At 45.7% G+C, this 25,698-nt stretch overlaps 1 protein-coding gene across 4 annotated transcripts; it reads left to right on the forward strand.

Annotated features, from left to right (window-relative positions):
- Positions 1-975: 975 nt before the first annotated feature.
- MFNG (MFNG O-fucosylpeptide 3-beta-N-acetylglucosaminyltransferase) lies at positions 976-23,782 on the forward strand. 4 transcript variants are annotated; one of them, XM_044677873.1, is made up of 8 exons: positions 976-1,447; positions 8,801-8,858; positions 10,173-10,263; positions 13,784-13,937; positions 17,535-17,620; positions 18,558-18,723; positions 20,362-20,447; positions 21,414-23,782. In XM_044677873.1, the coding sequence occupies exons 1-8, from the start codon at positions 1,208-1,210 to the stop codon at positions 21,478-21,480; spliced, it is 948 nt and encodes a 315-aa protein (XP_044533808.1). In that variant the 5' UTR covers positions 976-1,207; the 3' UTR covers positions 21,481-23,782. The 4 variants fall into 4 exon arrangements, with proteins under 4 accessions (XP_044533808.1, XP_044533807.1, XP_044533809.1 ...); XM_044677872.1 differs by having other exon boundaries at positions 8,801-8,849; positions 10,161-10,263; XM_044677874.1 differs by lacking the exon at positions 8,801-8,858 and having other exon boundaries at positions 976-1,466; positions 10,161-10,263.
- The last annotated feature ends 1,916 nt before the right edge of the window (positions 23,783-25,698 follow it).

Raw genomic sequence — 25,698 nt, forward strand, 5'->3', positions numbered from 1 at the left:
TCAAGAGAAGCAGAGATTGGGTGCCGGGCTCCTTTTGTTAGGGGAGATGGCAGAGCTCTGAGGGTTCCCATCTCAAGTGGGGGTCGGGGTGGAGGAAGAAGGTTCCAAGATGGGGGCCTCATGGAACCTCTTCAGAGAGTGAGTCTGCTGGGAGATAACCCTCAGATCTCAGACTCAATTGAAGCACCTCCCTCAACCCTCAACATCCTGTGGCTCCCCCTGGACCTAACATTTTACCCATGAGTTATTCATCTTAATATTTTGTCTGTGTTTTGTATTGCTTCTGCAGCCAAAGGGTAAGCTCCGTTGGGCTAGGGAACCATGTCCTCTCTTCGTGTAGGGGAAAGGCCACTCACAGGTCCAGGAATTAAGAGATCTAGGTTCTAGTCCTCCCTCCGAAGTTCCCCTTCTGGGTGATCTTAACTAAGCCTCCCTCCCTCTCTGAGCCTTAGCCTCCAAGTTAATAAAACACTATCTGGGACGAGCTTATTTCTAAGGAGCCTCCCAGCGCTGCCATTCCACATTCTAAGGTTCCTTCTAGTTTGTCATTTCATGTTCTGGGTTCTCTTCCCATTCTCACCTTCTCTGTTTTCAAGTCCTCCCCCCCCCCCCCCACCAGCACCCACAGTCCTGTTCTAACACAGGACCTTCTAGGGCTCCTTCCTGGGCAGCCTTCTGGGAAACTAGCCTTTTGTTGCAGGGCAGGGTGTGCCCTGGCTTGGACAGAGTTGACTGGGGAGCCCTCGGGGGGGCTCAGGAAGCCTGGAAAGCTCCCCCCAGTCCCTGGCTTCCCCTCCTCCCCCTCAGCTTCCCCCTCCCCCCCTGCTCAAGGGCAGCAGCTGCCAGGGCTCCCTGGAAGGCCAAGGAACCCCGCCCAGCACATAAAAGAAGTGGGCGGGGCTGGGGCTGGCCCTGGCAGCCTGGGCTGCCCGCCGGCCCACTGGCTGCAGATCGAGCAGGTGGGGTGTTGGAGCGTGGACCCTAGTGCTCTCCTCTCCTCTGCGCTCTGGAGTAAACTGAGGGGGCCTTCTGGGTTGGGAGTTCCCCCTTGGCTCCTCCTCCTCCTCCCTACCTTGACCCTCATGCCTGCTGGTCCTGGGAGTCTGGTTGGTTCTCCATCCCTGTTCCTTGGGGGAGAGAGGGTTGATTTGGGACTTTGGGGTCCCCAAAGGCAGAGGGGCTCCCCCATCTGTCCGCCTAGCACCCAATGCGGCCTCGCCTCCTCCACGGGCTCTCTGGGGTCTCTGTCACCCTCCTCTGGGTGGCGCTCGTCTCGGTGAGACACAGAACTCCTGGACTCAGTGGGACAGCCCCTGGGGAGAAGAGCTCCAGGCGGCGGGCTCTGGCCCTCACGGAGGTCTACATTGCTGTCAAGACTACCCAGAGCTATCACGGGTCTCGGCTGAAGCTGCTGCTGGACACTTGGATCTCCAGGGCAAGGAATCAGGTGACCCGAGGGGGCCGGGGTGGCCAGGGGGGGTCGGGGGCTGGAAGCCCTGAGGGGAAGGTGCAGGGAGACCAGAACCCTCGGCCAGGAATTAGAGCCATCCCAAAGTGACATGGCCGGCTCTCCTCCTTGTTGGCCTTTGAGGAGAAGCTGGAGAAGTGCTTGTGGGGATGGAAGAGGAATTCCTGTCTGGATACCATTGAAGAGGCAACCTGGAACAGCCTTGATTCCAGAATAAGAGGACCTGGGTTCAAATCTCGTTTCTTTTTTAAAACCTTTACCTTCTGTCTTAGTATCAATTTTAGGCTAGGCAATGGGGATTAGGTGACTTTCTTGGAGTCATACAGCTAGGAAGCATCTGAGGCCAGATTTGAACCCAGATCCTCTTGACTCCAAGCCTGGCACTCTATCCACTGAGCCACTTAGCTGTCTCCAAATCCCATTTTGGATACTAGTAGTGTGACCTTGAACATGGCACCTCCCCAAGAATCTACTTTACTTATCCAGGTATTGGATGAGGTAGCCCCAGGGGCCCTTTGAACTCTGGGTCTGGGTCTTCTGAGATTCTATATTTTCTGGGCAAAGCCTTGTGTCTCTCCTCCACCAGTGCCTGGCACTGTGCCTGGAGGGGAGGACAGTTCTTATTCATTATCCAGCCATGGATAGAAAGCCAGGAGAGCAGAATCCCAGAATCTCAGAGCTGGGAGAAGCCGGGGGGTTGGGGTTGGTCTTGTCTAATCCAGCCCCGAACAAGAATTAACTTCACAGCCTCCCTGACCAGCGCTCCTTCAGCTTTTGTCTGGAGGCCTTGAGCAGTGGTGGGAGTCCACAGCCCTCGTGAGACGGCCTAATTCCACTCCTGGACACCAGCATGGTCTTGGTCTAACTTGTGATGGGGAATCTACTTCTCTGCAACCTAGTTTCTCCTTGCCCTTTAGAGGCCATTGACTCAGTGTCTGCAGGGCGCCTGCTACTGCTCTGAGTCCACAGTCAGATAGGATGGCCTAACCAGCTAGGGTAACCTGGGGTGGCGCACCTTCCAGAAACAACCTAGGATCCTGGGGCCCCTGATGTAGAGCTGGAAAGGACCTCAGAGGCCAGCTAGTCCAACTCCATTTTGTCGGTGGGGAAACTGAGACCCAGTGCCCAGTGAGATAAAGTGATTTGCCCAGGCTACTCTCGGACAGTCATAGACCTAGAGCTGAAAAAATAAAGCCTTAATGGTATCTGATCCAACACTCTCATTTTCCTAGTTGGGGAAATTGAGACATAGTGAAGTGATTTATGCAATAAATTGAAGAGTGCCCAGAAGGGGGCAATTGGGATGATAAAGTGTGTTGAGTTCACCTCTTCTGGGAATCAGTTGAAAGTTTATCCTGGAAGCAGAGTTGGACTTGGGCTCTGACCTCAGAGAACCTGGGTTTAAATCAGGCCTCTGATAGCTTATTCCCATGAGACCTTGCGACAGTCCTATCACATCTGGGTCTCAGATGCCTCCTCTGTTATAGAAGATGATCTCTGAGGTTCCTTCCAGCTCCCTCCCTTGGGGTCAGTTTCATCATGTATAAAATACTATGAAAAGCTAATATTTATATAGCACATATATATAAGAGATAAGGAAATTAAGGCTGAAGTAGTTGACATGACATGATAATAATTATAGCTAGCATTTATAGAACACTTTAAGGTTTGCAGTGCTTAACTAATATTAGCTCATTTGATTCTCATGTCAGCCTTGGGAGGTAGGTGCTATTTTTATCTCCATTTTATAGTTGAGAAACTGAGGCAAATGGAGGATAAGTGACTTGCCCAGGGTCACATAGTAAGCATTTGAGGCCAGATGTGAACTCAGGCCTTCCTGACTCCATCATAAGTGTCTAAAACTGGATTTTGAATTTGAATCTTTTTGATTATATGCCTAGTATTCTATCCTTTAAAGTAAGTGGGGTTGGACTACACGGCCTTGGAAAGCCCATCCTGTGAGCCTTCTCCTCTCTCCCTTCCTCCTTCTTTCCCTCTCCTCTCTGCGCTCTCTGTCTCTGTCTCTTTCTGTCTCTCTCTCTCTCCTCTTCCCTCTCTTCCCCCCTCCTTCTCGCTCTGCCTCTTCTTCCCGTCTGACTTTCTCTCCTTAGCCATCTGTCTCTCTCAGGTTATCAATCTGCCTCTTGTTCTAGGACCATGCCTGCCTTTCTCCATTTCTCTGGCCCCATAGCACAATAACCCTGGGAATGTTTTCATAACTAGTTCTCATTTGTAGATCCAGAGGAATCTGGATGTGGGGATGGTGGAGGAAAGAGGCCTGAGCCTGGCATCAGAAGGATGGGCTTCAGTCCTGCTTCTGAACTTTCCTGGCTGAGTGAATGTGGGTGAAATACTTTTCCTCTGCCTGCCTCAGTTTCCTCCCCTTCCTGTGTTAATGACTCTAGATCAGCCTGCTGGTGTTCTTTAGGGTTTTCCCAGTGCTTCACTGTACCTGATCTTATCTAGTCTGATTCGGTGGCTGTCTCCCTCTCTGCATCTCTGTGACTCCATCCCCATCTCTGATCCCTTCCTCTCGGGCAGTCCTAACTGCCTCCCTGGTCCTGTGTTCCCTGTCTCCTTCTCTCTCTGACCCATTCTGTTTGTTTCACTGACCCTTGATTTGCTTTTCCTGCTGGTACCTGCCTTCAGGTCTTGGGGTTCCCATCCCATCACTTTTGCTCAGGAGGGTCTGCCTTACTTCCTGTTCTTCAGTGCCCTTGTTCTTCTGGAGGCCGGAATGGGCTGGACTGATAGTCTGGGCTCCCCCCTCCCATTCCCCCCCTTGACCTTCCACCCTTTCCTTCTCCTCTTGTCTACCCAGCTGGACCCAGGGACTCAGACAGCTTCCTGTAAGGACAAGGGTGGGAGCTGGGCTCTGGGCAGGGGAGACTGTAAGGCTGGCTCGCAGTTGGAGGGGGGCAGGAAGGATCCAGGGGCCCTTCCCAAGCCTCTGACTGTCCTGTTTCCCTGGGGCCCCAACTCCCCCTTTTCCATCCACCCCTTTCCCCCTTCCCCTCTCTGTGTGAGTGCTGGGGCAGGGGTGGGGAAGGCTCTGGAGGAGAATGGGCCCTGTAAGGAGGAACTCCTCCCCCATTGCTTCCCCCTGCCCCTTCTGGTATTTCCGGATCCAGGCCAGGGTGGACCAGAGGGAGGCATGCTGTCACCTCCTGTGTGAGTTTCCTGTGGGGGTCGTTTCCATTGGGAGACTGCTGGGTGGACACTCTGTGTTGCTGAAAGGCGTGGGATAAGGAGATGCTGTGTGCATAATGGCACAGGGGCAGTGCATTTGGGTCCAGAGGAGCCGGGTTCAAACATGACCTCTGATACTACCTGGGTGACCTTGGGTCACTTGATCTCCCTGGGCCTCGGTATCCTCATCTGTAAAAAGAGGGGGCTGGACTGCATGGCCTCTGAGGTCCCTTTTAGCTCTAACACCCATGATTCTAAGTACATGCATCATAGAAGAGTGACTGGGCACAGGACAAGGCCTGCCAAGGAAGGAGCTGGAAGAGTCACGAGATTATTGCAGGATAAGAGATTTGGGGCTAGTGAGACTCATCTAATCTTCCTCCCTCATTTTACAAATGAGGAAACTGAGGCCTAGTGATAGCAAGGGACTTTTCCTAAATCGCAAAGGTCATAGGGATTATAGAACTGGAAGATTCTTCAAAGCCCATCTGGTTCACCCCCCTCATTTTACAGAGGGCTTGCTCAAGGTCACAGAGGTAGTGTCAAGGTCACAGAGGTAGTGTCAGAGGTGAGATTTGAACCCAGGTCCTCTCACGCTGGAGCTAGGGCTCTTTCCACTATGCTAAGCATTGAGGTAATGTATGTGAAGTGTTTTGCAAACTTGAAAATGCCATGGAAACCTCAGATATTAGGAATGGGCTCAATGCTGCTGGAGGTCCCTCCAAGGCCTGAGTTTCCCTGCTCTTTGGTATAGAGTAAGCATTCATTCATTCATTCATTCATTCATTAGTCTTGGGGTCTCCTGGATCCAGAAAAGTGGGCCCCAGGGCACCCTGGATTCTGAAGCCTTTGAAGTCTGTCCCGTGTGAGTGTCTGTCTTCTAGCCCTGTCCCTGCTCTCCCAGCAGGCTTGGGGGATGGCGATGGGGGCGGGGGGGGGGAGTGGTGTGGTTAACTCCTCTAAGCTGGTCCTCTCCCACCCCTAGTCTTGGGTGTTAAGTGGACAGAGTGGCAGGTGGGGCCATTGTGTGGCAGCTTGGCGCGTGGGCCTCTCCATTGTGCCTAGGGGGCAGGGGTGGCTCCCATCCTTGTTTATTTGCCCTGCTGATACTGCCCCCCCTCTCCCATGTGGTGATGGATGGAGTTGGGCGGGGGCAGCTCCAGTGGGCGGGGATCTCCATGATCCCTTTCTTTGGAACAGATGTGTTTCTTTTCAATCTATTGAACCCTGGGTGGCAGCTTTCCTCTCTCTGTTCCGGCAGCCGTTGGGCATTTTTACAAAGTCCCTTCTGGTCCAGCCACTCCTCTCCCCTTTCTCCTGCTCACTCTGAGACCCGGGGAGCTCCCAAAGATCACAGAAACGAAGGCTTGAAGGGCCTCCGAGGGCACTGGACCCAACCCCAAGCCATTCTTCTGCACATCCAGTTAAAGGGGGCAGAACGCTTTCCTTATGGCAACCCTTGAGAGCCAGTACCACATCTGAGACTTAGGGCAAATGCCTTACCCAGTCAGGAAGTGGCAGTCGGCATTTGAATTCAGGTCTCTCTCTCAGGCACTACTGGTTTATCAATTTATATATTTAGAGTGGGAAGGGACCTTGGAGGCCATTTTCTCATTTTCCAAACAGAGAAACTGAGGTCCAGAGAGATTAAGTGCCTTGCCCCTGGGTCCTAGAGTCAGTGAATTGGCAGAGCCAGGATTCCAGGTTCTCCAATGCTATACCCTAACTCTCTTTCTATTGGTTAATAGATTTGAAGGGGGAACGGGCCTTGGAGTTTATAATTATAATAATTATAATCATAAGTATAATTATAAAGCCCTTATTTTACAAATGAATGAATGGTAGGTCAGAAAGAGAAAGGGATTTTCGGTCCATTGTTGCATCAACAATTAACATCAGAATTAGGATTTGAACCCAGGTCCAATGGCTCTCATCCAAACCCTCCCTTCCTGATACTATCCCCTGGGAGGTAAAGCTGGGGCTGAACCTGTGACCACATCAGAACATTAGGTAGGTTCCAAGATTTGGGATGGTGGGACTTAGATCTGGAAGGAAACAAGGCTAATCCCTCTTCCACTGGAGAGACTTTCACAACTCTCCACCTCTCAGCCAAATGAACTCACATATGGAAAGTGCTTTGCAAGCCTTGAAGTCTTACATAAATGGCAGCTATTATTGTTAAGTCTATGCGTCTATGATCCTGTGCCCTGGAGGAAGCTGAGGCACAACAAGGAGGAGGAGCTGTGCCAAGGCTTACAGAGACCCTCAAGAAAGGAGAGAACAAAGGAGGAAGGCGTGGGGAACTTTGTGTGGTGCTTTGTGAGCTCTTGGGGAGGAGGGCTGAGGGAGGGAGGGGTGTGTGTGTGTGTGTGTGTGTGTGTGTGTGAGAGAGAGAGAGAGAGAGAGAGAGAGAGAGAGAGAGAGAGAGAATGTGTGTGTGTGTGTGTGTGTGTGTGTGTGAGCATACATAAAACTGCAGCCAAATCTATTTCCCAGGGGTCCAGACTTAGAATGAATTAACCAGGGAATCAGTGGGAGGATGAGAAATGGGGTGGGCTGGGGATCAAATGCAAAGCTGTGGAAGAGAAGAAAAGGAGAGGAGCCGACCCTGCTGGAAGGCTGCCTGCTGAGCACACCCCAAAGCCCAGCCTGCAGCCCTGAAGAGATGGAGGGAGCTGGGCTGAGGTGTCTCTACTGGTGTCTCAGGGCATGTGTGTGACACTGTAAAGGATGGGTACATGTGGGAGATAGAATGCTAAATGTGTGTATATGTATGTATGTGTGTATGTGTGAGAGATAGAGACAGACAGAAAGCAAGAGACAGAGACAGAGAGAGAAATAGAGGAGTGAAAGAGACAGAAAGAGAGGAGAGACAGAGAAAGAGAGAGGAATAAAGGAGAGAGAGAGGGGGAGAGAATCCAGAAGTTGCATCTTTCTGTAAGGGAAGCAGGGTGCTGTTATGGATAGAGAGCTGGGAAGACCCAGGTTCAGTCCTGCTCTGACCCATATAAAAGATGGGTCATATGTAATACCCAGATGTAATCATCTTTAATACTTATATATTGCTTGAGGTTTTCAAAGCAGGTTTTAAATAACATCTCATTTGGTCCTTACAACAATCCTTTGAGGTGGGTGCTATTATCACCCCCATGTTACATATGTGGAAACTGAGGCAAAAAGGGTGATGTGACTTGGCCAGGGTCATACAACTAGTAAGCATCTGAGGCAAGATTTGAATTCATGTCTTCAGGTCCAGTGCTCTCTCCCCTGTGACCGCCTCGCCCCCTACTGGCTGTGTAACTCTGGCTATATTACCATCTCTTGGGGTTGGTTCTAAGGTGCTAGCCTTTGTTGGCAGAGGGAATTTGCTTGTCTGGGAGTTCTCCATATCACAGAAATTACAGGTTCAGTCCTTGCTTTTGTGTAAAGTGTAAATGTGTTCATATAAATAACAGCTGTTTGAGGCAGCTGGGGGCATCACAGTGGATAAAGTGCTGGGCCTGGAGTCAGGAAGATCTGAGTTTAAATCCAGTTTCAGATGCTTACTGTGTGACCTTGGTAAAGTCCTTTACCTGTGTTCTCTCTCTCTCTCTCTGTCTCTGTCTCTCCCTCCCTCTCTGCTTCTCCCTCCCTCTCTCTTTCTCTCTTCCTTTCTTCCTTCCTTTCTTCCTTTCTTCCTTCCTTCCTTCCTAGGGCTAGGCAACTAGGATTAAATAACTTACTCAGGGTCACACAGCAAGGAAATATCTGAGGCCACATTTGAATCCAGGTCCTACCAAATTCAGACTTGGCCCTCTATCCACTGAACCACCTAGCTGCCCAGATTCACCTGTTTTCTGCCCTTCCTTCCTCAACTGTAAAATGGGGCTCATAATAGCATCTACCTCCCAGAGTTGTCATGAGGATTGTATAAGGGAAAATCTGTAAAGCCCTTAGCGCAGCTCCTGGCACATACTAGGTGCTTTATAAATGCTTATTGGTTTCCCTTCTCCTGAGTCTATGTAAAAGGATGTAGATATATCTAGATTCAGAGGCCAGGATGTGTTTGTAGTGTTTTACGAATGTTGGCCCCTCACCTGGAGAAGGGTCTGTGACCAGCTCCCAGTAACCTCTTGTTCCTCTCTGGTTTATTTTTTCTTCTAGACCTACATCTTCACTGATGGAGAAGACCACGCCCTCCAGGAGAGACTAGGTAACATGTGCCCTTGCCAGTTTCCTTTCCATACTATAGGATGGAGCACTGCTATGGGACTTTAGAGTTTATCTCATCCAATGTACTTCTTTTAACAAATGAATAAACCTACAGGTCAGAGATGACTTTGCCCAAGTCATGTGTCTGAAAGGTGTGATTTGAACCCAGTCCCTCTGCCTTAAAAATCTCTGTTTTTTCCTTTATGCTCTACTCTCTCCTGACCTGACCATGGGGTCCCTGAGATAGAGACATGGACATCCTTGACTTGATCTGAGACAGTACTTATGGGGCAGGTAGTAGGGAGGGAGTGTCTCTTGCCTCAGTTCCCTCAACTGTAAATGGGGAATCATAATATCACCTGCTTCCCCAAGTTGTCAGGATTAAATGAGATATTTGTAACACCTTAGCACAGTGCCTGGGGCATAGTAGATGCTGTATAAAATACAAATCCATTTTCTTTCCCCCGTCTCTGTGCAGACATTCATAGCTTCATCTCAACACAGAGACCAGGATGTGCCTGTAATGGTCCTACTAATGCCTAAGTGGGGAGAGGTCCCCTGGGGAGCTCATTTTCTCTTCACAGCTGAGTTATTCACTTCTGCTCTGGGACAGTCTGGAGGGGTGGACTGCCCTTTGGTACCTGAATATCCCTTCAATACAGGAAGGGAGTGACCACTCTGACAGGCAGTTGTGAGGGGAGGCAGAATGCCCTAAGGAGCAGAGGGATAGTGCAGAAAGGCTAAAAGAGCTGCCTTCCAGGAAATCTGGAAGGAGCCTCAGCTGAGTGACCCGTGTGAGAGAGGATCTTGGGAAAGTCACCTTCTAAACCTCAGACTTAATGATGGGTAAAATGAGAGGATGGCATTAGATAATCTCTAATGTCCCATCCAGCTCTGACATCCCCTGTTCTAAAGTCACCTCCTTAAAGGATGGCCTCGGAGTCAAGAAGACCTAGGTTCAGGTTCTTTTGGCATAAACTCATGGTGTGACCACAGACAAGTCGTCTAAACTCTTCGTCTCCCAGAAAATTAGAAGTTGTTGATCTCTATAGGAGAAGGGAGTTCCCCCACTGGGAGTTCCCCATGCTGATGAATTCATGAATTCCAGGCCAGATTGAACTCTTTCCCCATCTTGCCTTTCTATGGATCAGAATATCATTCCACCCTTTGATCAGAGGCTGAATCCCATCCTCTAAAGACCTGAGCTCTGCATTCTGAGAAATGCTAGACTGGAGACACCTATGTGCCAAGGGAGTATGGGGCAAAGGGACCAAGAGATGCTGCTTTGCTGATTCTCCAATCTTCTCTCCAGGGTCCCACCTAGTGATTACAAACTGTTCTGCGGAGCACAGCCACCCAGCCTTGTCCTGCAAGATGGCTGCTGAGTTAGATGCCTTCTTGGCCAGCAGGCTGAGGTCAGTGGATTTTGGTGGTGTGCCAAATGTGGTAGGTGTGGTCATGGATCCAGGCCAGGGCCCCTGGGGATTCTTAGAAGATGGGAATTTTAGCTGAGGCTGAGTGGGCGTCCATCGGAAAAATGGGAACTTCTTGGGGGCAAGGCACCTATATATCCCCAGTCTTACCTAGCATGTGTACCTGGCTGGTGCATAGTAGATAGCTCACTGATTATCAACCAAGCAACAACATTTATTAGATTCCTACTGTGCAAAGACAAAGAATGAGCTAGTCCCTGCCCTCAGGAAGCTTACATTAGGGAGAAATCCTGTGAATAAATATATAATGTATGTGGCAGCTAGGTGGCACATTAGATAAAGCATTAGGTCTTGAGACAGGAAGACCTTTGTTCAAATGTGGCTTCAGACACTTGCTAGCTGTGTGACCCTGGACAAGTGATTTAACCATGCCTGTCTCAGTTTCCTCAGCTATAAAATGACCTGGAGAAGGAAATAGCAAACCACTCTAGATCTTTGCTAAGAAAATCCCAAATAATATCATGAAGAGTCAGACACAAATAAAATGACTGAATAAGAAAAACAAAATAATATGTGTAAGTGATGTTTACCCAGTGCATTTGATGGGGGTTGTGAAAGCACTAGCTGTTGGGAGGGGTAAAAAAAAGACTTCTGCTTGAAGATATGTCTCTGGGCCACTTTTGAGGGACCCCAAAGCTTCTGAGCACCTGAGGTGAGCTAAGAGAACAGTGAATTCTCCTGGAATTGGTCTTCATATCCCCCTTACCCTGGTGCGTGAGCCTTTCCTCATCTGCCTTTATGCCACCCCTTCCCTTAGGACACAGGTTGCCTTTTCTCAGTATTATATTTCTTTGTGGACACTTAGATAATTGGATTGTAGATTTGTAGCCAGAAGGCACTCTAGAGATCATCAGATCCGACAACCTCTTTTTTAAGTTAAATCTTATTTTTTTGATGAACAAAGATTTGTCTCCCCTTTCCATCTGCCCTTTGCTGAAAAAAAAAAAAAAAAAAAAAAGAAAAACCAAATCCTCATCATAAATATATCTAGTCAGGCAAAAAAAAGTGCTACCTTGGCCATGCCCCAAACATGTGTCTCATTATGTATCTTGAGTCTATCACCTCTTTCTCAGAAGATGGGTAGCCAGCTTTCTTCTCATTCCCCTGGAATCATGGTGAGTTGTGTCCTCCAGGGTTCTTAAGGCTCCCAGTGTTGTTTCTTCTTACAGCTAGACTTGTAGTAACTGATGCAAAGCGAAGAGAGCAGAACCAAGAGAACAATTTATATGACAGCAGCAATATTATAATCAGCTTTGAAAGACTTAGCATCTCAGATCAACACAATGACTAACCACGCTTTTAAAGGACTCATGATGAAATGCAGGAACCTCCTCCAGAAGGAGAACTGATAGACTCAGAGTGCAGAAGGAGCACAGAGTCTTTTCTTTTCTTTTCTTTTTCTTCCTTCCTTCCTTCCTTCCTTCCTTCCTTCCTTCCTTCCTTCCTTCCTTCCTTCCTTCCTTCCTTCCTTCCTTCCTTCCTTTCTTTCTTTCTTTCTTTCTTTCTTTCTTTCTTTCTTTCTTTCTTTCTTTCTATTGTCTAATTGAAGAATTTCTTTTGGATGACTATAACATATTTGTAATGGGTTTTTTCTCCCCTTCTCAGTTGATGGGAAGGGAAGTAATTTGGAATAGAAAATAAAATAAAATGGAATTTAAAAAAATGTAGTTCCAACCCCCTCATTTTATAGATGAGTCTGAGAGTTATTAAGTGACTTGCCTAGGGTCACACAGCCATCTGAGGCAGGTTTTGAATCCAGGTCTTCCTGGTTCTAAGTTTCCACTGATCCTAAGCTTCTTAAGGGATCAAGTATTCTTTGTCTTAATATCTTCACCAGTGCCTGAGTCAGTGTTTTGCACAACTTTGATGAAGGAAGGAAAGAACTAGGAAGGTGTGTGTTATAATAGAAACAATTTTGACTTCTGAAAGAGGAGGTAAAAATTTCTAGCACAGGCTTGCTGGGGAAGCAACTGGATCAGAGTCAGGAAAATCTGAGTTCAAATCCTGCCTCAGACACTATCCATGTGAACATGGGCAAATCACTTAATTTCTATTTGCCTTGGTTTCCTCAACTAGAAAACAGGGATAATAACTGCCAAGATTTTTGTAAGGATCAAATGAGATAATATTTATAAAAAGGGTTTAGCACAGTGCCAGGCACGTAGCAGGTACTTTATGAATGCAAGCTAACAGTTATTAAGATAATAATAAAAAATAGCTATTGAGATCAATTTAAAAAATGGTTCACTCTTCCATTACCTATAACCTGGTGGGGTTTGCCTAGGTTGACTGAAGTTTCCTTTCGGCTCTGACATTCTAGCATTCTGTGTTTCTAGCATTAGCAATCCATGCACAGGGAGGGGAGAGTTCCCTGTGGCCTGCGTGGTCAGGGAGTGCTTTGTAGGGGAGGGGGCTCCTAAGCTGGGTCTTGAAGGATGAGCACAATTTCTTTTAACATGAAAATGATCTTGGAGATAGGAGATTTCTATTTCTAATTTCTGGCTGTCATTGATTATTCACAGCTCAGTTTGAATTCATTTAATTAGACGGCTTTCCTCTTAACTGTTGGCTGGGAGCCTCCACACTGAGGGAGTGGAATGGAATGGGCTGGGAAAGCATTTATTAAGCCCTTACTTTGGGCCAAGCCCCATGTTAAGGGCGGGGGATACAGAAGAAAGGGAGACAGCTCTTGCTTTCAGAGAGCTCACATTCTCATTAGAAGAGACACTCTTAGGAAAGGGAAATCTGGGAAAGGGAATATTATTAATTCATCAGAAAGAATAGTACTTTCCTTGAAACAGCCCTGTGGTACTTTTAATGCCATTATTTTCATTTGGCCAGGGGAAACTGAGGCATAGAGAACTTCAGTGACTTTCTTAAGTTCACAACCGGAAAGTATCAGACCCTGAATTCAAACGTAGATCTTCGCATCCTTCTTTCCAACAATACCACACACCTAGGGGCTACTGTGGAGAGAGTGCTGGCCTTGGACTCAGGAAGACCTGAGCTCTATTCTCCCTTAGATAGAAGCTGTCATTCTGTCCAAGACACTTTAGTCTCTCAGATTCAGTTTTTCTTTCTCTCTAAAATCGAGGGGGCCAGGAATTTGGACATGATAAAAGGGAATTTGGGTTACTGGTTGGTGCTCTGTGGGGACCCATATCAAATTAGTTTTTTTTTTGCTACCATGCCATGCTGCTGACCCATATGAAGCTCTTGGTCCATTAAGCCCCCCACCCCCAGATCTTTTTCAGATAAACTGTTGACTAGCTAGCTAGTCCCTTCCCTTGATTCTCAGTTATCATTCCTTTCATCCCATTTAAGAGGTTCTATCACTATCTTGGTGGCTTTTCCTATCAGGGTTGGGGCCGGAAGGACTTTGGGTTCCAGATTCTGCCCTAAGAGTCTGCCTGAGAGATTGCGTCTCTCTCTGTTTCCCCAGTTGGTTCTGCCACTTGGATGATGACAATTACCTGAACCCAGAGGCCCTGCTGACACTCCTGTCCTCCTTCTCGCCCACCTGGGATGTATACATTGGGAAACCGAGTCTGAACAGGCCCATCAAGGCTTCAGAACCAATGTCCAACAACCAGACGGTTAGTGCGGCTCCTTCCTCACTATGTTGGCTAGGTGTTCTTGGGGGAGGAAAGAAGGGGAAGCAGAGATATAGATCACAGGCTCAGCTCATTGGAGGGTGGAGAGAGGAAAGGGGGCTTAGAGACCAAAGGCATCATACAGTATAGTGAACACTAACTCTAGGATCAGAGGATTTGAGTTCAAGTGTTTCTGGTTCATGTTACCAGTATGACTTTGGGCAGGTCCCCTCATCTCCATGAGGCTCAGTTTTCTCTCTATAGACAGAAGGTTGATTAGATGTCCTCTGAGATCTTTTCTAGCTCCAGAGCTCTGATCCTAACTTTTCATATAAGGTAAATGAGGTCTAGAGGCAGGAAGTGATTTGCCCATCATGGCGCCATGATAATAGCACAATGATTAGAGAATAGATTTGGAGTCAGAAAAACTTGGGTTCATATCTTACCCCAGACTTTCACTTCCTTCACTAGGACCCTGGGGAAGTGCCTTTCTGGGGCAGCTGGTGACAGTGGATAGAATGCCAGACCTGGAGTCAGGAAGATCTGAGTTCCACTCTGGCCTCAGAATCTTATTAGCTGCATGATCCCAGGCAAATCACGTAACCTCTGTTGCCTCAGTTTCCTCAGCTGTAAAATGGTGATAAATAATAGTACCTACCTTGAAGGGTTGTGGGGAGGATTAAATGAGAATTGCATAGTGTCTGGCAATAGTAGGTGCTATAGAAATGCTTATTCTCTTCCCTTGCCTTAGCTAAGTCTTACCCCCCTCTGAGCCTCAGTTTTCTCAACTGTAAAAGATTATTAATAATTGCTCTTCTGTGTAAAAGACTTTGTTATAGTGTTATAGACATGCAAGTTACTCCCATTATTCTAATTTTATTTTCATCTTATTTTCATGATGTTCAGATAGAAATTGTCTTGGGACAAATTGATACCCTGGTTTGTCTAATGTCGAATGTAGCCTAGTAGACAGAGAGCTGATTAAGAAGCCAGGAAGACGCAAGGTTCAGTTTCACCTCTGATTCACAGATGATTGTGCGATTCCAGGCAAGTCACTGAACCCACAAGGGCTCTAAAGCTTCATATGGCAGAGAAGGTGCCAGCTTGCTTTGGTAGAGGGAATTTTCTCACCTGCAATTTCCCTATATCAATGAAGTCACAGATCTAATCCCCATTCCTATTTAATGTTTTGTGGATGATTGGTGAGCAAAATGATTGATTTGTTTTAAACCCTTAGAATCTTAGAATCAGTACTGTGTATTGGTTCTAAGGCAGAAGAGCAGTCAGGGCTAGGCAATGGGGACTAAGTGACTTGTCCATGGTCACACATCTAGGAAATGTCTGAGGTCAGAGCTGAACCCAGGACCTCCCATCTGTAGGCCTGGCTCTCAATCTGCTGAGCCACCTAGCTCTTCCCAAATGATTGATTTTTAGAGAGAGATTCATGTGCTGGGATAGAAGTTCATCCTTTGTAGCTCTTGATGGGACATCCTTGGGACAATTTTGGGACAAGGCATTCCTTCTGCCCCAACATGCTTAAATTTTCCTCCTCTAGCTCTCTATATTTTGAAAGCTTTTCATCCCATGTAGGCTAGAGATTAGTAGACTTTGGCATGTGGCATCTATAAAAATCATTGGAAGTTTTATGGATCAATATTGTATCTGGGCAACTAGGGGCAACAGTTGTGTCTGTGATGATACTCTGGATTCAGCATAGTTTATGACTTTAATTCTCAAGGATATCTAGGGGGAGGAAATGTATTTACTCTTATTATTACCCAAAGTCTTCCTGCAAGTTAGAGTCAAAGTGACGTGTCTAACGGACAAAGAAGATGGGGTCAGAAGGAGAAGAGTTGGGCAAATGTGGTGCTGAGACACAAAGAGAGGAGATGGAGATGGAGGTCAAGGTCAGGGACAAAAAAAAAGAGAGTGTCAAGGGCCCTAGGCAGATTGTGTGAGGTCAAGACAGCTGAAGAGTTGTTCGATTTGGCAATCAGGAAGTCACTAATGATTCTGGAGAGAGCAGCTGTTGTTGATGGGTGGGGATGGAAGCCAGACTGCAAAGGTTGGAGGAATGAGTGGGTGGTGAGGAAGTCCATGGAAGCAGCTAGTGTTGACGGTTCTTTCTAGGATTTTGGCGAGGAAGGGGAGGAGAGAATGAAGGAATGACAAAGCATTTATTAAGCAGATGGTCAAGGTCAAGGAAGCTTATTTTTTTCCCTTTTTTAGTTTGGGGAAGCCCTGAATATATTTATAGGCTCTGCGGAAAGGAGCCAAGGAAGGCTAGATTAAAGATGCCTGAGAGGGAGGGGATGATTGATGGAGCAAGGGCAAGGGGGAGAATATATGATGAGAGATTCAGAGCTGGAATGGATTTTAGAGATCTTCTGGGCTAACCCTCTCACTTTATAGGTGAGGAAACTGAGGCCCAGAAATGGTATGTGACTTGCTCCAAATCACACAGATATGAAGTGTCATAGCCAGAATCTGAGATGGTCAGATGGAGGATACAAGTGGAATCATTAGGCCTGGCAAAAGAGATGATCACCTCATCTTAAAACTTGTGGGAAGAGGGGAGCTAGGTGGCTCAGTCGATAGAGAACCAGGCCTGGAGATGGAGGTCCTGGGTTCAAATCTGGTCTCAGGCACTTCTTAGATGTGTGACCCTGGGCATACGATTGCCTATTCCTTACTGTTCTGCCTTGGAACCAATACTTGGTATCAATTCTGAAATGGAAGGTAAGAGTTAAAAAAAGAAACTTGTGGGATGGAGGAAAGGATGAGTGAGAAAATTGAGAACTTTAGAGACATTGAGGGGGAATCGAAATCAGTTTCTCATTAGAAGGCCATAATTTTCTCAATACAAAGGTGGGTGAGATCATCTGTTATGAGGGAATGGTAGGGTTTGGTAGGGGTAGGGAATAGAAGATTGGGAAGAGTTATTGTGGGAAGTATGATAGGGAAACACCAAGAAATGTCTAGATGGTAATGGTAACCCAGTTCAGATGAGAATATATGACTTGATGGTGTCCCTCATCATTTGGCCAATCTAGAATAGGAAGGGAAGATGTAGACAGTGAGTTTCCCAACAGATGGGAGTTGCCTGGGTGTAGAAACAGAGGAAGGTCAAGGAGACAAGTTGTTCAAGGGTTAAGGGGAGAACCTACACAAAGTAGCTGGATAGGAAAGCTGGAGGTATCAGGGAGGGCTTCATGGAGAAGAAGTGACTTCAGAAGATCTAAGTTCTCAGGCTTGGAAATGACCTTTGTAGGCTCATAGAAATGTCTGAGTTAGAAGGAACCTCTGAGATCAGCTAGCCCAGTTCTGTCATGTACAATTGAGGAACTTGAGATCTAGAAGAGGGAGTGATTTGTCCAAAATAACACAACTAGTGTCAGAAATGAGATTTGAACCCAAGGCTTCTGACACCAGATCCAATGTTCTTTCCACTGTTGTGCTGAAGGAGACTGGGAGATGAGGCCATTGGGGTACTTCTCATGATGGAGCTTGCTCTGGTTGGGGGGATTTCTAGGATTTGTCCGTGTCCTAGGACCCCCAGAGTCTCTAGCCAACCCCAGTCTTTGCTCTTCTCTTCCTTAGAGGCCAGTACAATTCTGGTTTGCTACAGGTGGAGCTGGTTTCTGTATCAACCGAAAATTGGCCAGGAAGATGGTGCCGTGGGCCAGGTGAGCAGAACTCTGGGGGGGGGGGGGCGGTGGCTGGTGGGTTGGTCTGGATATGCCCAAGTAGGTGATATCTTTGAGTACTAGGACCATGAGGGAGTTTCTTCTGTAGCAGGAGGTGTTTGAAAGGGGACTCTCTGGAGTCACAGGACCTTTGTGGCTATGTGACTCTGGGGGCAAATCTTTTTTTCTTGAGGCCTCAGTTTTCTCAACTGTGAAATGGAAAGATTAGACTAGATGACCTCTAAATTACTTTCCAGCTCTAGATATATGAGTCTACCTGTAGGACCTTGTGTTTTTTCTCTCTGGGCCTCAGTTTACTCATCTGCTAAATAAAGCAGATGACAAACCCATTTGATTTTTTTGTAAACCCAGTGTTTTTATCATATGGTCTGGTGCATAGTAACCTGTTGATAAATGCTAATTGCCTTGCCTATGATTATAAGACTTTCTACCAATGAATGTTGTGGGCTGTCAGAGTGGATCATAGAAGGAAAGGTAGGATGGCACAATAGAGAGTCATGAAATTGGGATCAAGAGATTCCATATTTTCTAGTTGCTTTGTACAATTCACAATTTTCCTGGTTCTTAGCCTATTGATGTTGTAAAGATTAAATGAGAAAGGCAGCTAGGTGGCTTTGTGCCAGGCTGGGAGATGGGAGGTCCTGGATTCAAATTTGGCTTCCTAGCTTGCTCTGGGCATGTTATTTAAGCCCCATTGCCTAGCCCTTTCCATTCTTTTGCCTTGGAACTGATACATAATATTGATTCTAAGACAGAAGATAAGGGTTTTATAAAAAAAGATTAAATGAGATAAGAGATGCTTGAAGAAGTAGGGGTGACCAGGGAAGGCTTTGAAGAATGGTCAGAGCCAAAGCTAGCTAAGCTTGCTCTGGGTCTTGTCCTAAGTAACTTGACAAGAAGGTTCTTCTCCTTTCAGTGGCCCCAATTTCCTGAGTACCTCCACTAGGATCCGACTCCCTGATGACTGCACTGTGGGTTACATTGTTGAGTGCAAGCTGGGGCGCCGCCTGCTCCCCAGCCCTCTGTTCCATTCCCACCTGGAGAACCTACAGGCTCTTGGGGCTGCCCAGCTTCCAAATCAGGTGATTTGGGAGGGAAAGGAGGGATGAGAAATGGTTGGCAGTTGGTTGAAATTACAGGAGGACCAAGAGCTGTTCCTAGAGCAGAGAGTATCAAATCTATCTATTCTTCTGTCCCATTAGGGGTTCCTCTTCTACTGATTCACTATATAACATTGAGTAAGTCAATTTCTTCTCTCAGTCTCTGTCTCTAACTCTGTAAAAAAGAGAATTTTGGAATAAAAGGACTCAAAAGGTCCTCCCAGTTTTAATATTCTATGTTTGGAGGTCTTAGGATATTAAAAGCAGAATTAGAAGGGAGCTTAGAGGCCATTTAGTCTAATCCCTCATTTTACAAAGAAGGACCTTGCAGAAATCAACTTAGTAAGAGGGAGAGTTGGGATTTGACCATGGGTCATTTGATTCTAGAGCCAAAGTTCTTTCTAATGAATCAGTCTTTCCCAACTCTCATATTCTATGCTCTAAGGTAGTCCCTCGTTTGTGTAGGTGTTTCATCCTTCATTCTAAGCAGTTTTTTCCATCTAATTCCATGATCCCCCACAGAGAAGACACTCAATACCTGGGACTCTGTCTCTGATTCTTTGAATAGTCCAGAATATAAATAGATTGAGGGTATGGGTTGTTTCCTTCTTTGTGTATCTATGGCTTCTGGAACATAGTAGGTGCTTTAAATGTTCGAGGATTTCTTGATTGATATGTACATGTTGTCTCTCCCAAGAGAACATAAACTCTAGGAAGGCAGGGATTGTCTCATTTTTTTGTCTTTGTATCTCTTGTTCCTAGCATAGTTGGCTCTTAATTTGTTTCTTTTGGCTGATTGATTGAAATTGTCCTTTTTTTTTTACTTCTCATTTTCACTGTAAGACCAGTCTGCCTCAAACTCATCATACATTTATTCGTTTAAGTCTTCAGTTATGACAGGTAATATGGCATGGCCCTGCTCCCATCATACATCTCCCTGTTGTTCTTTGTGTCCCTTGTCTTTGTGATTTTCCAGAGGCTGTGCTCATGGTCCATGTCGCAGGATCCCATGTTGTATGACAAAGAACCTTTTTTGTCCCAAGCTTGAATCTCATCATAGGATTAATAAATGAATGAAATGACATTCACTAAGCACTTATGATGTGCCAGGCACCCTGCTGAATGCTTGGAATACAAATAGAAAGGCAAAACAGTGCCTGCTGTCCAGGAGCTCCCACTCTTGTAGAGGGAGACAACATCTAAAGTAGGTTCCTGTTGCAAGTCAGATGGAAAAACCTGTGGTCCTTAGGGCACATCTGCAAAGAAGAGAGAAATGCATTTTCTTTAGTGTCATTTTCATGGAATAAAATCCTATCAGTTTCCAGTGCTGAACCATTTGGCAGCACTGGGTATTCAGTAGCTATAGCCATAGGATTGAAGGTTTAGAGCTGAAAGAGACATTCTTGGTTATCTAGTCAAACTCTCTCATTTGCAGATGAGGAAACTGAGGTCTGGAGAGATTAAGTGATTTGCCCAAGGTTATACAGGTTGTAACCTAGAGAGGCAGGATTTGAACCTTTGTCCTTCAAAGCCAAAGCCATTGTTCTTTCTACTTACTGTGATTCCACTCCAATGTCCCTTTCCTCCCCTGAACCTTTCTTGTGGCTTCTGTCCACTTAGGTTACTCTCAGCTATGGAATCTTTGAGAAGAAACTTAATGCCATTGACCTGGATGGTCCCTTCTCTCCACAAGAAGACCCATCCAGGTATGTCTTCTTTTGATGACCCCAGAGGGGGTGACTTCATGGTTGGGGGGAGGTGAGAAGGGGTAGATGTGGTTAGAGAGGAGGTTGCTATGCATGGGCAAGGCTGGGACTGTTTTTCTCTCAGTGGATTCTAGTCTGTCACCTGGCCACTATAGTGCTAAAGAGATAGGGAAGGCCTAGGACTGGGAGAATAGGAATGAGTTAGAGGGGACCTTGAGGTTATCCTGGGTAGATCTTGGAGTCGGAATGTCCTTCCTAATATTCCATTCCATTTCCACTCAAACACTTCCAATGACAGAGAACTCAATACTTATTAAGGTAGCCCATTTGATTGCTGGACAGTTCTGATGATGAGGAAGTTCTTTATATTGAAACCTGAATTTTTCTCCCTCTACCCTATTTTTAAAAAAATCCTTACATTCTGTCTTACTGAGTATTGATTCCAAATCAGAAGAGTGGTAAGGGCTAGGCAATGAGGGTTAAGTGACATGCCTAGGGTCACACAACTAAGAAGTGTCTGCCTCTTTCTACCTTATGCACAGTAGTCCTTATTGTGGAAGAAATGTGTATTGGGGGAGGGTGTTGGTTTCTGGTGCCTATACAATTATATTTCTACCTATTCCAAGGTTGGCTCAGAGAACCATCCCTTCTTCCTCCTCTTAATGTCAATTAGGAAGCCCCATCAAGGAAGCAACAAGAGCCCCACTTTCTATTGACGAGGGTTAAGCAAGTATAGGAGAGGATAGCCCTTCATACTGACCTCTAGCAATCCATCTTCTGCTATTCTTGCCCCCTAAGTAGTGTGGTTGTCCTGGTGAGGCCCATCCAAGGCAGTGCCCCAGGCATTCATCTAGTATAGGTAGGAGGAAGTACCTGGGGGCTTCAGACAGTTGGATAGTGGCTCAAGGAGGAAGTTGGAGGGTGGGAAAGTGTCTCATTCTTTTCTTTGTTGGTTTCTCTCCGCAGGTTCCGATCCCTCCATTGTCTCCTCTACCCTGACACTTCCTGGTGCCCACAACAGGCTACTCAATGACCCCTGACATTTCTTTCTTGGAACAAAGGCCAAGGAAGAACTTTGGTTACTGTATCACTTATAGAAGATCTGAGGGTCATCCCTAGCCCAACTTTTTCTTCTTCAGTGGGATCCTCAGGGCGCTCTGGTCCTTGGGGAAGAACAAAAGTATTGTCAGTAGTGGGTTTCCTGACTTCCTTCAGGATGACATCTGGGTTTGGACAGTGACTATCATCTAATCCAAGGCATCTACTGATTTCCCTTATTCATGGGATACCATCTCTTCCAGGAGACCTAATGAAGTGTTGGGTGGCTAAGGAACCTGGCAAGACTGAGTTGGGAGGTGGAAAGGGCCAGGCTCTCTTCAGGCATATGGAGGATGAGTCAAGCAGAGGGTTAGAATTAGGGTGAGGGACAAGGGACAGTCCTTTGAGGAAAAGGGGCCAGAAGACGTTTCTATATTCCTGGGGCAGAAGGTCCTTATTGATCTAAAGAAGGCAAAGCAAAACTCCTAGCTGGATCTTGGGTCAGGGTTGTCCCTTTTTGGACATCAGTTTCCTTATCTGAAAAATGAGGGGATCATATTTGATGGTTTCTAAGTTGTCTCCCATTTCCTTCATTTCATGAGATCTTAGCTCCGACTATATTTTTAGGTCCCCCACCTCAGTTCTGGCATTCTGAGGGTCCTCCCATCAATGACATTTCATGTTTTGAGGTCCCTTTTAACTCTGACATTCTATAACTCCCCCTCTATTCACTCAGATTCGTGTTGGGGTTCTGCTGTCCTCAGGCTGACAGCAAATCCTTTTGAACCAGCAGAATAAAATGAGACACTAGGGCTGTGTCACAGAATGGGTCCTTCTCTCAAAACCTCTGTATGCTGGGGCTCATCTCGAGACACGTATAGCAATCCCCCTAAGACTCTAAGTGGCAGAGGAGTTATTGATTTGCATTAGTAAAGGGAGTTCCCTCATTCGGGAATTCCCTACACCAATGAAGCAACTAGGTGGTACAGTAGATAGTGTTGGCCCTGGAGTTAGGAGGACATGAGTTCAAATATAGCCTTAGATACACAATAACTATGTGATTCTGAGAAAATATTTTCACCCTCTTTGTTTCGGTTTCCTTATTTGCAAAATGAGCTGAAGAAGGAAATAACAAACCACTCCATTTCTCTGCCAAGAAAACTCCAAATGGGGACATGACTGGAAAAATGACAGAACAACACCACCAATGTAATTGCAAGTCCTATTCCCTTCTCCAGTGATCAGTCCTAGGATTTGGAGCAGGCATTGGGACCTTAGAGGGTGATATGACTTCACTCTCTTTTTTTACAGAGAAGAAAATTGAGACCTATAGAGGGAAATTGATTTGCCCAGCTCACATGGGTAGAGCTTAGCACCCACATCTTCTCATTCCCAATCCAATGCCTTTTCCATCTCTGGACTTCAAGCTGTGATGTGCTATGATGATTGTAGCAGGGTATGTGGTCTGGTGGTAAGGAAAAAGAGGAGAGTCAAGAGATACAGACCCTTTGCTTGGTTCTTTGGTCCCTAAATGGGAATGAGTTCGAATTGGAATGTGAGATGAATAGGATGCCATCTGGTTAAAGCTGATCCATGTTACCAGAAATAAGGTATAGTAAGGGAGGTCTGGGAAGAGGAATAATCCATGGCCTGATACATGGTAGGTACTTGATAAATTGATAGCTTGATGGGGTGTTTGGGGAGTCACCGGATGGGATGAGGGGGAGATTAAAGCATTCCCATTTTATTGATGCTGTTTTCTTTTACATTGCTGACATTTCCCAGTGCACTTTCTCCTCCCTAACCACACCATCCTGTAGCATCCTCTCCCAATACAAAATAGGACAGTTAAGCAAAACAAATCAATACATTGTCCTTGTCTGATGACATATGTTTCATTTTTCACCTGTAGTTCCCTACTTCTCAGGCAAAACAAACCAATACATTGACTGTGTCTGACAGAATATGCCTCATTCCCTGCCTGTAACTCTCCACCTTTCAGTTTTTCAGTCAACAAGCATTTATTTTCTCTCTTCCCTCCCCTGACCTGCAATTTAAAAGAAAAAAAAGAGGAAAAAAATCTTTGTAACAAATTTGCCTAGACAAGCAAACAAATCCCCTCATTATCCATGTCCAAAACCATATATGTCTCATTGTGCAATGTGAGTCTTATTACTTCTCTGGCAGGAGATGGGTAGTAGGTTTCATTGAGAGTCCTCTGCAATCATTGTGTTGATCAGAGTTCCCAAATCTTTCAAAATTGTTGATCTTTACAATGTTATTGTTACTATATAAATTGTTCTCCTGGTTCTGATTACTTCACTATACGTCAGTTCATATAAATCTTCCCACATTTCTTTGAAGCCATTTCCTTTGTCATTTCTTAAAAAACCCAACAAAACAAAACCCATTACCTTCTGCCTTATTAAATATCGGTCTGAAGGCAGAAGGAAATGGGAGTTAAATGACTTGCCCAGGGTCATATAGCTAGGAAATGCCTATGATCATATTTGAATCCAGGATCTCCAGGCCTAGTTCTCTATTCCCTGAGCCACCTAGCTAACCCCTCCTTCATCATTTCTTACAGCATAATAGCATTCAATAATATCCATCTACTATAACTTATTCAACTATTCTCCAATGGGTATTTTTACTATCTGACATAAGAAACCATTACACTGGCAGTGTCTGACTGCATACATACATTTCATTCCTCACCTGCAGTGTCTCACTTCTCTCAAGAGGAGGGAAAGAGATCTTATTTGTCAACGTGAGGAGGGAGATTAGGGGGAAGTAGTCTACCCTGAATGGAAGAACCACCCATGTTAAGAAGACAGAGGAATTCCACCTCTGACTCAGCCCCAGAGGGAGCAGTAGCCACTGGGTCCACCTTCTTACCACTGGTTTTCCTTTAGGGATGGGGAATTCAATCCCTTCCATTCTATTAATATTTATATAAAGGTTTTACAAGGTCCAGGACTGAATGAATCTTGGGAGCTAGATGGTGTAGTGGCTAGAATTTTGGACTTGGAGTCAGGAAGATGAGTTTGGATCTAGCCTCATATACTTACTGGCTATGTGACCCTGGGCAGGTTGTATAATCTCATTGTGACTCAATTTTCTCATCTGTAAAATGAGGATAATAATAGCACCTATTTCCTAGAGTTGTGAGAATCAAATGAGATAATACTTATAAAGGCACTTTGAAAACTTAAAGTGCTATATAAATACTGATTATTATCTTTAGAAATGGCTTTAGGGCTCAGACTGGATCAGGAGTGGAAATGTTAGCAAGGTTGGGTTCTAATGCTTCTATGTAAACTTTAAAGCACCATTTTTATGGTATTATTCCTGTTACTACCTATATGATCTTGGGATTTGTGATCACTTGTCAGGCAGGCTGTTGAGGGGATTCTTGTTTAGGTATAGGTTAGACTAAGTGGTCCCTTCTACTCTGAGATTTTGTGATTCTGTGTGACTGTGGCCATTTACTCGACCATTTACTCTGTCTCAGTTTTGTCACCTCTAAAATGAGAGGATTTGACTAGATGCCCTCTAAGGTTACTTCCAGCTCTAGATTTATAATATTTAAAATGTAGACCCTCAGTTACTTCTGAGGTTCAGAAGGAAGGTACAAGATTTTAAGACTAACATCCACACACTGGAAGAAATCCATCAAATAGCTGCTCAGTCGGGAGACAGGGTTGGGGATCATCATGAAGATCAGGTCTAGTTGTGATCTTCTCTGGTGGGAGGCCTTGATGTTGGAGGGAAGGTACATAAGGAGAAGGCAAAAAACTAAATTTATAATTTCTGTCCTATCACAACCTACTCAGGTATACTCTAAAGACACAGGGGATTCCTGGTCACATAGGGGTTGGCTTGGGCCACCTCTGAGGCTCCTTTCAGCTTGGAGATGCTATCAAGTTATATGAAAATGGTTCACTCTGCCAGGTCCTAGATTGGAGTTTCCATGTGGGTGGAGACTTTCTATTTCCCTTATTACTGAGCATAGTGCTTAGCACACAGTAGATTGATAGGATCAGGAGCCAGAAAAGATCTTGGTCAGATTAGAGAAAATGAGCCAAGACAAATAAGATGAAATTAAATGCATAAAAATGCCAAGTTAAAAACAATGAATTCGATACTAAATGGAGACAGTATTAAAACCAGACAGCATGAAAAAGACCTGGGGGTCTTAGTGGAATTCAAG

Source organism: Gracilinanus agilis, chromosome 5 (assembly GCF_016433145.1).
Source record: "Gracilinanus agilis isolate LMUSP501 chromosome 5, AgileGrace, whole genome shotgun sequence".
Classification (NCBI taxonomy): Eukaryota; Metazoa; Chordata; class Mammalia; order Didelphimorphia; family Didelphidae; genus Gracilinanus; species Gracilinanus agilis.